We start from the raw sequence: 14,868 nt of genomic DNA, 5'->3' as shown, positions 1-14,868 counted from the left end.
TTTTGCTTTCAGTTATGCTTTAATTGATTGGATTGCTGGTCAGCTTTAGTATCATAGTACAGAGAGAGAAATACATGTTCAGGACAGACAGGTGTTAAACCGAAATATTGCTTAGCTGGGTGAATCAGTTTATTGATGAAATATTAAAGTGAATGAGGAGTGTCTTCTTCAAAGCACTGATGTCATGGAGGCCTGACATCCTGGTAGAAGTGACATCCTGACTGAAGACGTGACGTCATCATGTCAGGGAGGAGGAACAGACAAAAGGTTGCACGTCGAGACAGTCTATGTCGTTGACATGTTTGTTAGCTGGAGATTAAAGATCATCAAAAACAACACAGATTAGTCATCTGATGAATAAATGAAGGACAACATTAAAGAGGTATTGTTTTGTCATGTTTTTAAGTAACAACTTCAAAAGGAACAATTCAAATGTTTTATAATTCTCTTCAAAAGATTGTAAGCATAAATAAAGAGGACAACATATAATTGTTTATTTTTTACCTCCAAAGTTCATCTCCATACAGTTTTCCTTTCCTCTATGGTTGTTTGGCTCCCCCCTGCCCCATCTGCTGAAGCTGAACTTAGAGCCATCGCTCCACAGCCACACTCCCTCCTGAGAGAAAGATAAATGAAAAGTCATTTTCTAGACACAGTGATAAATGGATGACGATGCATTTTTTAATGATAGGACGCATAAACATGATCAAAATGAAAATATGACCCACATTTGTACCTATTCCAACCCCACAGAGCTAGAATGAGACGAAGGCTGGGACATCTCCCTATGAAATGGTAGGACTACAACTCCCAAACCTGAAATGGTACTACCGTTCTGCAATATTCTATTTCTCAGAAGAATCGCTTCCAGATAGGGGGAGGGGGAGGGGGAGGGGGGGGGGGGCGGGGTGAAAGCACATGCGGAATAAAGTATTATTTTCTTTAAAACTTTTTTTTTGCATTTTCTATCGTATAAACACCGTATCCCAACGTGCATTGCGACTAAGACATCCAATCACCGAGCTTCAACGATAGCTGAGGATTATGGGTAGCGTAATGTTTTCGGCTTTCCAATACTCTGAAAAAGAAATGTGTCTCAGAATCAAAACGGAAAAACACAAAAGCATTGAACACAATTTAAACCAATTCATGTTGTGTAATTAACCAACTGATGTTTTTGAGTTGATGCGTACTGCAGATATCACTGTCAAATAATTAGACAGTGAGGGGAATGATATGCGTCCCTAGCAACCACCTTAGTTACGATGAAAACGCAGAGGTCGAAAATACTGTCTTCAACCCGTGAGAGTTGACTATTTAACATGGACGCTGTTCAATAGAAATGAATATGGGGAAAGAGCAATCTCATCAAAGTTCCTGCTCTCCCCGTGTCTCTCTGAGTTTCGTCTCCATTGCTTCAGAAGTTTCCACCACAGTAGTATATACACGTTCTCCTGGCGAGAGCTCCAATAAAAACTATAGACTACACATCCACTGGACGTAGATTTTAAAAGTACAATATACACTTCTCGCTAGAACAAATGTATTCTTTCGTGTATTTTTTTTTCTCAGGCAAGGAAAGTTTTCGATCATGTGACATGGACACTGGTCATTAGAAATGAAGAGGAAAACATATTGTATCCATGTCACGTCTTGAGAGGGTTATTTGTGAATATACTACGTCTTGCCCTGTGGACCAACGTAGCTATTACACGTTTTTTTGTGAGACTGGGTTGTCTTATCAGCAGTCTGCCTGGTGTTGTGTCGTTAAAAAGTAGCTTATTGTTGGTTCATTGCTGCGTTATGTTGTAAAATAATTGCTTATAATGGAGCTTACAGGCAGAGTGAAGTGACAACCTCAGTATGTTGGTCAAATGTTCATGAAGCCAATTCATCCATTGTTTATTCAGTGATATGAACTAGTAGAGATTAAAGTCAACTTTTTGAATGTCTCTGCTGTCCTACGGAGTCCCTAAGGCAGTATTCAAAGTACAAGGGAAGGGAAGGCATGTGGCGCAGTGGATAGAGCCTTGGTGTTCAGATCAGGGGGTCACAGGTTCAAACCCCACTGCAGTCAGCATGTCGTTGTGTCCCTGAGACACTTCACCCCAAAGTGCTCCTGTGGCGATTGTCCACAGTATTGAGTATGTAAGTCTCATTGGATAAAAGCGTCTAACATGTAATAATAATAATAATAATAATAATAATAATAATAATAATAATAATAATACGTGGTCGAAGGTATTCCATATAGTTAGTTCAATGTTATCTGACTCTCCAGACGTGAATGAAAGGCCTTCCTGATTGGCTTATATTTAGTCATAATTAGTTCATTGTGACAATGAAAATGGTTCTATAAAAGGGTTTTTGTACAGTCCTTATATCTTTAATGCAACTTCTAAATTAGAATATATAAATAACTCACCATGACAGCATCATGGCCTCCAGCCCAAAAGTTGAGATCTTGGCCTGTTGCTGTTCTCACCAACTTTCTGATGAAGTTGTGTTCAGTGGTCGATTGGATAGAAGCCAGATTCCCTCCGAGGGCAAGGCAATCTCTCTATGGTGGGGAAACAAAGTACGCACAGACAAACAATGTTGTTTCAAAATATGTTTTAGAGAATATGCCAAACATTAAAAGTTCCAGTTAATGCACTTTTGTTGTCATTTCAGTACCTCAGCACTAGCCCAGTTCATTGCCTGATTCTTGAAGATGAAACAGCGAGAGCCAAGCTTGGTCCACCCAGGGGGGCAGCTCGCACTGCAATCTACAATTGTCATATAAAAAGACTTAATAAGAAATACTTAATGAATTGAGAGAGCAACAGAAGCAATGAATTCCGAACACTGATGCTGTCCAATAGGACGCCATCTTCATTTAGCTGCAGTCACAAAGTGTTGGATGCTGTATTTTGACTCCATCATCAAAAGAACCACCAACCCTTTTCCTCAGCTTTTGCCTGTGGATGTAAAGAACACATCATTAGGAATGAACAGCTTATGTTTCATAGTTCAGATCACGCTATAGCTTTGTTTTGGAAATAGTGTTACAAATGAATTCTTTACTAATATTCCCTGAAGTAACTGTGACCAAACTTGAATGTATCTGTGATATTGATCTACAGTGGGATCTACACATCAAACTTGAGTCTCCATCCCCATGACTTATTGTAACATCCCTTTATCTTATCTCATCATCAAAAAAGAGATTTCTGAAACCTCCTGTGATTATATTTGAAAAAGATAATGTTGCATGTGACGGAGCAGGATACTCATTCAAATAGTCTATTCTTTTGAATGAATGACTTCCGTGTTATCCGTAGCTATGCATAACAAATAGTACGTACATCTGCCTCCCCCCACAGTCCACTGGTCAAACAGAGGAGCACGATGCAGTAGACAACAGATTCCATCTGTGGAAAGATTAGAAAGGTCAAATGTTACAATGACTAAAGTACCTGGAGTAAAGTTTGCTTCTATGAGCAGTGTTTCCCTTGCAGTGGACACAACTTCATACATTTCCATTATATGTTTTTCCTTGACATATTGTACTCAAAGGCTATAGTTTAACTTTCACAGTTTTTATTTTGAAAACAAACTAAAGAACTAAACCCTTACCTTGCTGTGATGATCGGATGAAGTAGCCCTTGCAGCTGCAGCAAGAGTGGTGATGGTCATGGAAGGGTTAGGGTTCTTTATATACCTCATCTAGACGGCATACACGTACACTTGATTGTCATTTGATAATGTGAGTGACATCTTGACACACCCTAGATTAAATATTAGACTGTTTCATAAGAAATAGAAAACAAAACAATGACTGATGCTTCTGTGGAAACCAGGTTATTTGTTTTGATGTAGCTACAGTAAATGAAACTGTGCAAGGCAAGGCTAGATTATTTATATAGCTTATTTCAACACAGACAAAAGCATGATGAGCATTAAGTGCAGCAGAAACACATTATAACATGTATTGAAAAAGCCAAGAGAATAAAATGAATAATAAAACAAACTGAAATAATATCGATTTGATATATATATATACATGTTATGTAATATAAAATACAGGAATAAATATCTAAATGCAGTGTAAGATATGAATAGTTGATTTGATCAAAGAATAAGGTCATGAATTAAAGAACGGAGGATTCTGGGAGTTTGTTCCAGATGTTTGAAGCATGATAACTGAACTTCTCCATGTTTAGTTCTGACTCTGGAGACAGAAAGCAGACCAGAAGACCTGAGGGTTCTGGATGGTTCATAATGTAGCAGGGGATCACACATGTATTTTAGCCTGAAAGCATTCAATGCTTCAAAGACAAGCAGTAGTTGACGGTGTAAAGAACTCAGAGCTGAAGTGATTGATCCACTTCCCTGGTGTTAGTGAGGACACGGGCAGCGGCCTTCTGAATCAGCTGCAGCTGTCTTATACATTGTTTTAGTAAGACTTTCCAATTCCTGCTTAGAAAGTTATTTCATCTTAGAAATATTGTGAAGGAGATAGTAAGCTGACTTAGTAACTGTCCTCATGTGGCTGTGGAAACTCAGCTCAGAGTCCATGACTACACCTAGATTTCTGGTCTTCTCTGTTGTTTTGAGCCTTGCCCATTGAAGCTAACTTCTGACTTTTTTCCATTTCTCTTTGGCTCAAAAACTATTATCTCAGTTATCTTTGTTTAATTGAATAAAGTTCTGTCACGTCCTGTCATTGATTCGTTCAATTGACTTACTCAGTGCTTGAATTAGTTCTCAAACGGTTATGAAAATGTGAGTATTGTCTGCATAGCTATGGAAACTGATTCTGTTGTTTTCTATTATCTGAGCCACTGGAAGCATTTAGATGTTAAAGAGAAGAGGCCCCAAGACGGAGATTTGAGGAGCTCCGCTTGTCATGTCTGTCCACTCGGATGTGTAGTTACCAATAGAATCAAAGTGTTTCCTTTCCTTTCAGTAGGATTCAAACCAATTTAGAACTGTTGCCGAAAGTCCAACCAAGTTTTCCAGTCGGTCGAATATAAGTTAAGATAAGATGGACCATTATTTATACCCATAGGGAAATGCACTTGTCATGGCAGCAACAGACTTTGAAGAAACACAGATATTACACATAGAATATACAAGGGAATACAAATAATTCAAACAAATCAAATAAGAAAAAACATGTATTAATAGCGTTAATAGAAATAACAAATAACGGGAGTTAAGCAATGATCCAGTGAATGTACATATATACAGATATGTGAGAAGAACAGATGTTAAATATACAATATATACATTTAAGGTGCAGGTAACAGAGAGTATAAGTTGTATGTGCATACAGTGCAAATATGATCAATGTTCAGTGCAGGTTATTGATGGGTTACAGGGCTTGGTTGTGCAGCCTGATGGCTACAGGCACAAAGGACCGAGGCGCTTAGTGCTGTGCCGAGGAGGGATGGGTCTGAACGTACTCTTCATCTTCTAGTGATATGTTGTGGTCAACAGAGTCTTTTTTTTTTTGGCTTTTTTGACTTCTAAAAATTCTGAATCTTTTCAAAAAATTCTGACTTTGTTCTCAAAATCTCAAAATTCTGACTTTTTCTCAAAATCTCAAAATGCTGACTTTCTTTTCAAAAAGATCTTGAAATGATGGCTTTTTCTCAAAATTATGACTTTTTCTCAAAATCATGATTTTTTTTCAAACAATTCTGAATTATTTCAAAAAATCTCAACATTTTGTATCCATGTATTTCTGATCCTCTCAAGAATGGAAGAAGTCATCAAACTGAGACAAAGACACGAGTCCGACTCAAAACACACACTTTATTAATTAGATCAGCTGCTTACATTGAAAGCACATGAGTGTTAATGATGAGGCAATCATCATGTGATTGGTCTGTTAATAAACCCATCTAACCCAGATCAGAGGTTTACATTCACCCCAGAAGCAGCCGTGTTCATTCAAACATCATCGAGTTGTTGAGGGAAGATTAGTTTCTAAATGCAAATAAGGAACATTGAATCTGACCCTTCTTAAAAAGTAATGAGCATGTTTGCATGAGAGTAAAAAGCGAGCATTGAAATAAAAGCTGCACTCTGTGCCGCTCAGACTCTGCTGTGGAGGGCCACGTTATATTTTAAATATTCACAGGAAGCCGGTCATTGAGCTCAAATGCATGCACGCTGTGGTTTGCACTTTCTGTTCACGTTTGCACTTTAGACGTTATGTTAGTTTGTAGACATCATATATTATATTCTGCAGAAGTGATTGAACTCGTCACTATGACCTGTTCTCAACGAGCCTCAGTAACCCTTTACTGCTGCCATTCAAACTGAAGTGATGTCACGTGTTCACAAACTACAGATGGTGGGAAGACTTTGGGAGAAATGGAGGTTTTCCTGCAGTTTCAGAATAAAAGCCTCCGTGTGGAAATAAATCAGAATGGACTTCCTGTTGGTATTCAACCTCTTTCTGAGTTTCATCTTTGCAAAGACTGACTTTCATTTGAGAGTTTTCTTAAAATCTTACAATTCTGGTTTCTTTTTGAGAAACTATTATTTTCTGAAATCTCAACATTTAGATTTATTTAAAAAGAAAATTAAACAGAATTTCTTTCAGATAATCTCAGAATTCTGACTTTTTCTGAAAGTCTCAGAAATCTTAGTTTTTCACTTTTATTATCAGCCCCTCTCTTTGGGGGGGGGTCACTCCTGCAGAGAACACAGAGACACTGAGGAACCATACCCAAACCCAAACCCAGCATAGAGAGGTTCAGTGAATGTGGTTCTGAGGGTGTGGAGGTGGATCAGTGTGTCAGAGGAGACTCTGTAGAAGGAGAGAGAGCCAGCAGGATGATCCAGATACACTGCTACTCTACCAGAGGGGGAGGAGGAGGAGGAGGGGGAGGAGGAGGAGGAGGAGGAGGAGGAGGAGGAGAGGAGTGTTTGTCTCTTATTGTGCCTGACAGAGTAGCTAAGACCAGAGCAGTACATACTCCAGGACTGATCATTCCATCCAAACCTATAGTCATCACTTTCTCCTCTCCTCTTGATTCCTCTGTAAGTCACTGATATAGAAACCACTCCTCTCCACTCGACCTCCCAGTAACAGCGACCAGTCAGAGCTTCTCTGCACATCAGCTGAGGCCAGGAGTCAAACCTCTCTGGATGATCAGGATATTTCTGCTTCTCCTCCACACATGTCACCTTCCTGTTGTCCTCAGACAGTCTGAGTTTTCTGTTCACTGTGTTTGAGTCCAGTGTGAGTCCACAGGAATCTGATGAGAGACACAGCAGGTATTAAAGGTTATTAAAGTAACAGCCTGTCCTCCTACAAAAAACAACCATATAAGTCGATTGTTCAGCAGCTAAATACGACCCAGTCACGTTTTAAAGTGTAGCACCTCTAGTGGTCGTTTAAGAAACAACATTCTCCCAGCCCGTTCATTGCAAACGCTCCGGAGGGTAGTTTATTCACAAATAACCCTCTCTGGAAAATCCTAAATTGTGGAATAGTTTGGCCATTAAAATGCTTTTTTATTAGATTTCTAGCAAGAAGTGTATATTGTACTCTTAGAATCCACGTCCAGTCGATGTGTAGGATCTATAGTTTGATAGATATTACGAAGATGATTTGAGGTCTCGCCAGGATTGTGTATGCAGCTTCCATGTAAATTTAGCGTGGGTGAAAACAGTTTTTCCGGTCTCGAAGTTTTCATAATAAAACCGGAAGTATTCCCCTCACTGTCAAATGATTACACAGTGATATCTGCATTACTCATCCACGAAGAAACATCATTTTATCCTTCATTACACAATATTGATTGGTTTACATTGTGTACAATGATTTTGTGTTTTTAACCTTCGATTCGGAGAAACAAATTGTTTTACAACTACAGTTTCCGAAGACACTACACTACCCAGAATCCCCAGCTATCGTTTGGGACTACAACATCCGCCTTGCTTTACAAACCCTGTGATTAGTCCTCAAGCTCTGTGATTGGATGTTGGAGTGGCAGTGCGACAAGGTTACGCTGAGCGTCAACAGCTCTTTGAAATGGAATGGAACCACGGCAGACTATCCAAAACTGGAATTGGACAGGTCCAGCCCCCCCATCCCCAGAACTATAGGTTACTAACGTAACCCCAGTTCTCAGAGTAGCATGAAGTGAGATGTCTCACTATGGGATGCGCCTCCCTGCGATTGCCTCAGAAGCATCAATCTCATTATGACAATCCTGATTGGCTGGTGATCTTGACGACCACGTCAGGGAATCCACCCACCCTTTAAGTAGCATGCGCTACGACGCAGCGTCATTCAAAATAAGCACCTCTTCTCGCTTCGCCTCAGCAAGAAGGGCTGTCTGGTGAGACATCTCACTTCATGTTATTCTGAGAACTGGGGTTACGTTAGTAACCTATAGTTCTCATTCATAACACTCCGTTCGATGTCTGACTATGGGATATTGAGACTCCCGTATTGCTAGACATGCTTATCTCGAAAATCACCAAAAATCAGTATTCAACAGGTAGAACTCTGTCCCAACACGGGGCCCAGCACTGCATGGGCCACACTTGGAGCAGAGACATCCAATCTGTAAAAAACGGACAAAAGTGAGCGGTGAAGACCAGCTCGCTGCTGCACAAATGTCCTGGATGGAAACACCCTTGAACAAAGCCCAGGATGTAGCCAGGCAACGAGTAGAATGAGCACGCAGGCCCGTTGGTGCCTGCAAACTTTGACTCGTATAAGCCAGAGCTATCGCTTCCACAATCCACTGGTAGAGTCGTTGCCTGGTAACGGGCTTGCCCTTATGAGGGTTAGCCCAGGATACAAAGAGTTGGTCATTGCATTGAAACTCTTTTGAACTGTCCATATAGGTGCGCAAAGCACGAACTGGGCACAGCAAATTCGGGCGCTGTTCTTCAGAAGAACATAACGGTGAAGGAAATGCCGCAAGTTCAATGGGGGTGCATGAGCCAACCACCTTGGGCACAAAAGCAGGGTTGGGCTTCAGCAACACTTTTGTTTGCCCCGGGGCAAACTGAGTGCATGAAGGGTGTACAGAGAGCGCATGAATGTTACTGACTCGCTTGGCAGATGCCAGAGCCAGCAACAACACTGTCTTCAGTTTCCCTCAAAACCCACGTGGCATGCAGCAATAGCAGCCAGGTACACTTTAATCGTAGAGAAAGCTCTATGTTTATCAATCAAGTCCTGTAGAAATGACAAAATTACAACGACAGGACATTGAAAAGAGACGTGTCCCTTTTGGAGGCACCACTCCTCAAACACCCTCCACTTACAGTCATAGAGAGACCTGGTGGAGGAAGCCCTTGCACTCTGAATAGTGTTTATCACTTTCTGAGGAAGCCCCACTGTACTCAAATTATACCACTCACGGGCCAGGCCCATAGTGCCAAGCGTTCCGGGTGTGGGCGAAAAATTGTCCCCCCCCCCGCCTGAGACGTCCTGCGTAACGGGAGCTGCCACGGCTGCCCGCACAGCAGCTGATAGATCTCCGCCAGCCAATACATTGCAGGCCAGTGTGGAGCTATCAGGATCAGCGTGTGGCGATGCTCTCTCACTCTGGCCAGAGTCGGAGGTATTAGAGCCAGGGGTGGGAACGCATACAGAAGGACCGGCGGCCAAGCGTGCGTGAGCGAGTCCATGCGTAACGGTGTGTTTAGACCGCGCATTGAAAAAAACAGCTGACACTGAGCGTTTTCTTTTGACGCGAACAGATCTATCGCGGCTCGGCCGTAACGTATCCACAACTGACTGACAATTGTTGGATGTAGAGTCCAATCTGCATATAGTGGTGCACCTCTGGACAACAGATCCGCTCCGAGGTTCATCACCCCCGGTACGTGCGTTGCTCTCAGAGAAAGGAGACGGCCGCTGCTCCATAGTATCAGTTTGCGTGCCAGCATGTCTAACTGGAGAGAACGCAAACCCCCTTGACGGTTTATATACGATATTGGGGTCGTGTTGTCTGTCCTCACGAGGACATGATGTCCTTTGAGAAAAGGCAGAAAGCGTTTTAGGGTGAGGAACACCGCTAAAAGCTCCAGATAGTTTATATGTGACCGTTGGAGCTCTCTGCTCCAGAGACCCCTCACAGGTCGACCTTCGTATATACCCCCCCTGCCCGTCAGACATGCATCTGTGGTGACCACTTTCCATGATAGGACGGCACCCATAGGTACGCCCCGTATTAGAAAAGCCGGGTGCAGCCAGTGGCGCAGTGCCATTACGCATTCCACAGTGACCATCACTCTCCATGCGCCATGACGCACGTGGTCCAGTCTGAGGGCAGCTACCCAGCGCTGAAACTCCCTCATGTGTAAGCGGCCCAATCGTACCACCAGGATGGCTGACGCCATGAGCCCCAGCAACCGCAGACCTGATCTGAAGAGAACATATTTGTGTGGCCGGAAATGAGCGAGGCAAGCCCTGAAGGCTTTCACTCTTTCTGCTGACAGGCGGGCTGTGAAGGACACTGAATTTAGGCATAAGCCCAGGAAGAGTACAGTCTGAGCTGGGGACAACGTGCTCTTTTCTGTGTTTATTACGAAACCCAGGTCGAGCAGGTGTTTCACGAGGATATTCGTCTGCGTAATAGCCTCCTGCTCCGACTGTGCAAGAAGGAACCAGTCGTCTAAATAGGTTGCCAGGCGAATGCCCTGTTGTCTTATCGGGGCGATTGCTGCCTCCGTACATCGTACAAACACCCGTGGGCTGAGAGACAGACCGAAAGGAAGCACTCTGTACTCGTAACAGACACCCTGAGAAGCGAACCTCAGATATTTCCTGTGTGGATAATATCTTGGGATGTGAAAATACGCGTCTTTCAGGTCGATTGATGTGAACCAATCGCCCTGACGCACGAGACGCAGCAGAGATGCGTGAGTGAGCATCCTGAACTTGTATTTTCTGAGGTATTTGTTCAGAGCCCTTAAATCCAGGATAGGGCGAATTCCGTTCCCTCCCCGTTTGGGGACGAGGAAATACCTGGAATAAAAGCCGCTCTGACTCTGTTCGGTGGGCACTATATTTATGGCCTTTTTTTCTAACAGCGAGAAAATCTCCTGCTCTAGAATACGGGTCGACTTTCCCCGGGCTTGTGAATGCACAATGCCCGAGAAGTGTGGGGGGGTGACAGCAAATTGGAGTCTGTAGCCCCGTGATATCGTCCTCTACATCCAAGCTCAGCTTGTGAGCGCTTTCCACCTCTCGCTCATGGGAGTGAGAGGAGAAGTAGCCTCTGCCCTGCTGTCTGCTCTCTGTGCCTTTATTAGTTGTGTTATGTGGCCCTCTAGTGTCTGAACACGATACTGCCCCTGACTTACAACCTCGGCCGACACTGCGCATGCGCGAGGTGATAGCGCATTGACAGACTCGGTTACGTCCGCTTGCTGAGGGAGGCGACAGTCACCTGACTGCTTATTATTTTTCTTGTTAGTATTTCTGACTGCGCCCTTGGCTTCAAGCCTGGAAACAACAGTGAAATATGCTTTATTAAAGAATGTGGACATGTGCTTGTGTGACTTAAACGGGCAGCAGAATCTTCTGTCTCCAACATAATGTCCACCTTCCTCATGGCGCAAACCGGATGTCGTTTTGACATCACACGAGGCAACAGGGAGTCGGGAGCATGGATGGCCTCCGGAAGCACAGCCCAGCGCAGAACAGGTGGAGCTGGAGAACAGGGAACTTCCAGCTCTTCCACCGAGTAGAGGGGGGAAGGCTTTAAGTCCGCTTTCTTCTTCTTGCTCACTTGATGACCGAAAGTCTGGGCCGGCTGTGCCGGTGCACCTGCTGTCGGGGCTGGGGACTTCCTTGGCCAGTTTGTCCTCGCCTCATGCCTGGGCGGGGTTTGAACCGGGGCGGGATGTGGCTTTGGCCGTTTCGGGATCTTAATTTGGGAGGGTCACGAGGCAGCCTGAGCGAAGGTCTGTGGCGGGGCCGTCGGAGGCGGCGGCTGGACCTTCCGGTGAAGACAGAGCTGGAGAGCCTCGTTTTCTCTCTTTTTGGCCTCACACCGCTGCTGCATTGAAGCCAGAGCGGTGCCGAATATGCCTTCGGGGGCAATTGGCATGTCCAAAATGTCCTCTTTCTCCCTGTCTGGTAGGTTCGTTAGGTTAAGCCACCTGGCTCTCTCCTGCACTACCATCATCCCAAGTGATTTACCCGTGGCTTGGATCGCACAGCGCTGCACGCGGAGGCAAATGTCCGTGATCGCCGTAATCTCATCCCACACAGCAGGCTCAGGCTTATTCGCACAGCTCTGCTTGGTAAGCAGTCAGCATTGACGAGACGTTGAGCGCCCTGACAGTTGGAGGTGGGCTGCAACTAGCGGCTCCATGGGAGGCATGCAAAGCAAGCCGAGTTTCTCCATGCCCTTGAAATCCAGAGAGGAAGCTCCTTGGATCGGGGACTTACTGCTGAACGGGTGGTCCCTCCACGAGACAGACACCTCGTCCAACAGCTCCGGAAAAACGGGGAGAAGCTGTCTTGCCATCCTCGCAGCCTGGGGCAAATTATTCCCCTCGTAGCGAGATCTGGTGGTCTCCTTCACTACTTCAGGCCAGGGGATGTCCAGTCTGGATGCAGCGCGTTGGCACACGGCTTCCAAATCCATGCTGAGATGGGGCGAAGCTGGTATGCTTTCGCCCGGAGGGGCAGACACAGCATCAGGCTTGGCAGCCTGAACGGATATGTCATCCTCGTCTGAGTCGGATATGTTCATATAGTCCAACTCCAAGACATCCTCCAAGACGTCCTCCTCCAGCCTCGGTGAGGTCCAGCTGGGAGCCCCAGCTAGCCTCAGCGCAAGTCTCAGCCTCAGCGCACGGCTCAGCCTCCGTGGCGGCTTCCCCCATGTCTCGGTTGCCGGCCGGCATATCGTTAGACATGAAAGGGTCTCGTCCCGTAACTTGGCGTGCTAGCCGTCGGCGGAGGCTCTTGACAGTGAAGCGGGCACAGTGTCCGCACGAACCGGGGGCGTCGATAGCTTTCCGGGCATGTTCCAGCCCAATGCAGGACGAGCAGACCTGGTGTGAGTCTGTGCTCAATATTTTATACCCGCACCCGCAAAGTCGAGCCTCAGAGCCTCCGTCTCCTCTGGTGTGAGGAAGAGAAGGGTCCATCCTGGATAGCCGGAGTGCCGACTTGGAGGGACGGAACAACAACTGGTATGTTACTGTTCAATACCCTTACCGTTAAAAAACGGCGGAGCAGAATCGAGTATTAACTGGTGTGTTAATATTTAAATCTATGCGAAGCAAGTGTAGCCGGCAAGCATCCGGCGACCAAAAGTTAGCTTAGAGTGGTTCAGTCTATGGACAATTAAGCTAGCCAGGCTACTGATGATTTAGAGTTGTGCTCCGAAGCGGTGAAAATGGCTTGTGCCCATAATGGGCAGCATTAATATATACCCACATGCCAGCTAAGGTCAGAAGAGCTTTATTTAACAGCTGCTCTTATGTCTGTGACCCCTCCTGTTGTTCATTGATAAGCCTGAAACATGCACTTGTCAAGGTTCAGAGGCACATTTTGCAAATATGGCAGTAGCCATCGATCATCTTAAGATAAGATATACTTTATTGATCCCAAGTTGGGAAATGTTTTTGTTTCAGTAGCATGTACTACTTTGTTCTACTCCACTACAATTCAGAGGTTAACCTGGTATTTTTACTCCATTACATTTATTTTAGTTACTTTGCAGATTCTGATTAATGATGTGAAATATAAACAACCCTTAAATCAGACTTTAGTTACACCTGAGTCAAATTCAACCTTATTAGTTTGTCTGTTTTGCACATCCTCCTGTTAATATCTTTGGGCGTCACTAAACTGTTTTATTGTAGAGATCACTACAGTATCTTCTTGATATTTTCTATTCTATATTTCTATCATTTTGTATGTAGGCTACTCTTAATATTTAAATGTTTTCATCAAATATAACTTATTCAACAACTAAATTCAATAATGTGCTTTAACCACTAGGCGGTGCGGGTTAAAAAACCAGTGGTGTAGTTAATAAAACATAATAATATCAAACTTTATTGTGAAGTTAAAACAGAACGGTAAAGGAAAATACAGTTTCAGTCTCTCGATTTGAAGCTTATGCATTGTACCATGAACCTGTATGGACCTGTAACAGTCAACTGCATGAGGAGTTGGAAACGTAGTTCAGTAAATAATATCTTTAAAAACTACAAAAAAATCCCTTTCTATCAGCTGTGCACCGTTATGGTGTAAATATAACCTATCTACCGATTGGATCAAATATAAAAGTCAGCCAAATTACTATTGATCCTGCGAGGAGACGTATTGTGTGAAAAGAAATGCAAGATGTTGTTTAATTGTTGATATATTTATGATCCACGTCACATATTCAGTTTCGGCGGCAGTTCTGCTGTTTGTCCAGAAGTCTTCTCATCAGGGCTCTATAAATAGAGAACTATGGCAGGTCTGTCATATGTAATGCAGCCGAACCGTGTATTACAATGCCGTTATGTGATGACCTCCAAAGAGAAAAGCAAGAACACTTGGAATAAAGTATTATTTTTAAAAATATTTTCCGATTTCATATCACATAAAAACACCATATCCCAACGTTCATTGCGGCTAAAACAATCAATATTTTAGCCTATCAAAACCTCTGAAAAAAGAAAGGTGTCTCTAAGAATCTAAAGAGATAAACCTATGGGAAAAAACACAAAAGCATTGTACACGTATATTCTAAAAGTACAATATACACTTCTCGCTAGAAATCTAATCAAAAAGCATTTTAATGGCCAAACTATCCTACAATTTAGGATTTTACAGAGAGGGTTATTTGTGAATAAACGACCATCTGTAACGTTAGCATTCAACGGGAG

General features: G+C 43.7%; 2 protein-coding genes across 2 annotated transcripts in view; both read right to left on the bottom strand.

The window, feature by feature from the left end:
* LOC307035668 (galactose-specific lectin nattectin-like) lies at positions 1 to 3,728 on the bottom strand. The gene is made up of 7 exons (XM_079675292.1): positions 3,619 to 3,728; positions 3,348 to 3,413; positions 2,942 to 2,960; positions 2,677 to 2,768; positions 2,426 to 2,560; positions 505 to 616; positions 1 to 309 (listed from the first exon to the last, which is right to left on the bottom strand). Exons 1-7 carry the CDS (start codon positions 3,706 to 3,708, stop codon positions 239 to 241), a joined length of 585 nt encoding a protein of 194 aa, XP_079531418.1. The 5' UTR covers positions 3,709 to 3,728; the 3' UTR covers positions 1 to 238.
* A 2,060-nt stretch (positions 3,729 to 5,788) lies between these two features.
* Positions 5,789 to 14,868, bottom strand: part of LOC307035616 (NLR family CARD domain-containing protein 3-like) — a 24,656-nt gene continuing 15,576 nt past the window's right edge. The window contains exon 7 of the mRNA XM_079675191.1: positions 5,789 to 7,256. Coding sequence (XP_079531317.1) covers positions 6,685 to 7,256 — 572 coding nt within the window. The 3' untranslated portion in view covers positions 5,789 to 6,684. The remainder of the gene's footprint in view (positions 7,257 to 14,868) is intronic.

Source organism: Notothenia rossii (assembly GCF_949606895.1).
Source record: "Notothenia rossii genome assembly, chromosome: 4".
Lineage (NCBI taxonomy): Eukaryota > Metazoa > Chordata > Actinopteri > Perciformes > Nototheniidae > Notothenia > Notothenia rossii.
Note: the sequence above shows the minus strand (reverse complement) of the source record. Positions and strands in the feature narration are given on the sequence as shown.

Coding starts and splice junctions, on each gene's coding strand:
- LOC307035668 (XM_079675292.1), bottom strand. CDS start 3,708: ATGAGGTATATAAAGAACCCTAACCCTTCCATGACCATCACCACTCTT. Junction 2,561..2,676: donor TGAACTGGGCTAGTGCTGAG/GTACTGAAATGA, acceptor TCCCCACCATAG/AGAGATTGCCTTGCCCTCGG. Junction 310..504: donor TATGGAGATGAACTTTGGAG/GTAAAAAATAAA, acceptor TTTAATCTCCAG/CTAACAAACATGTCAACGAC.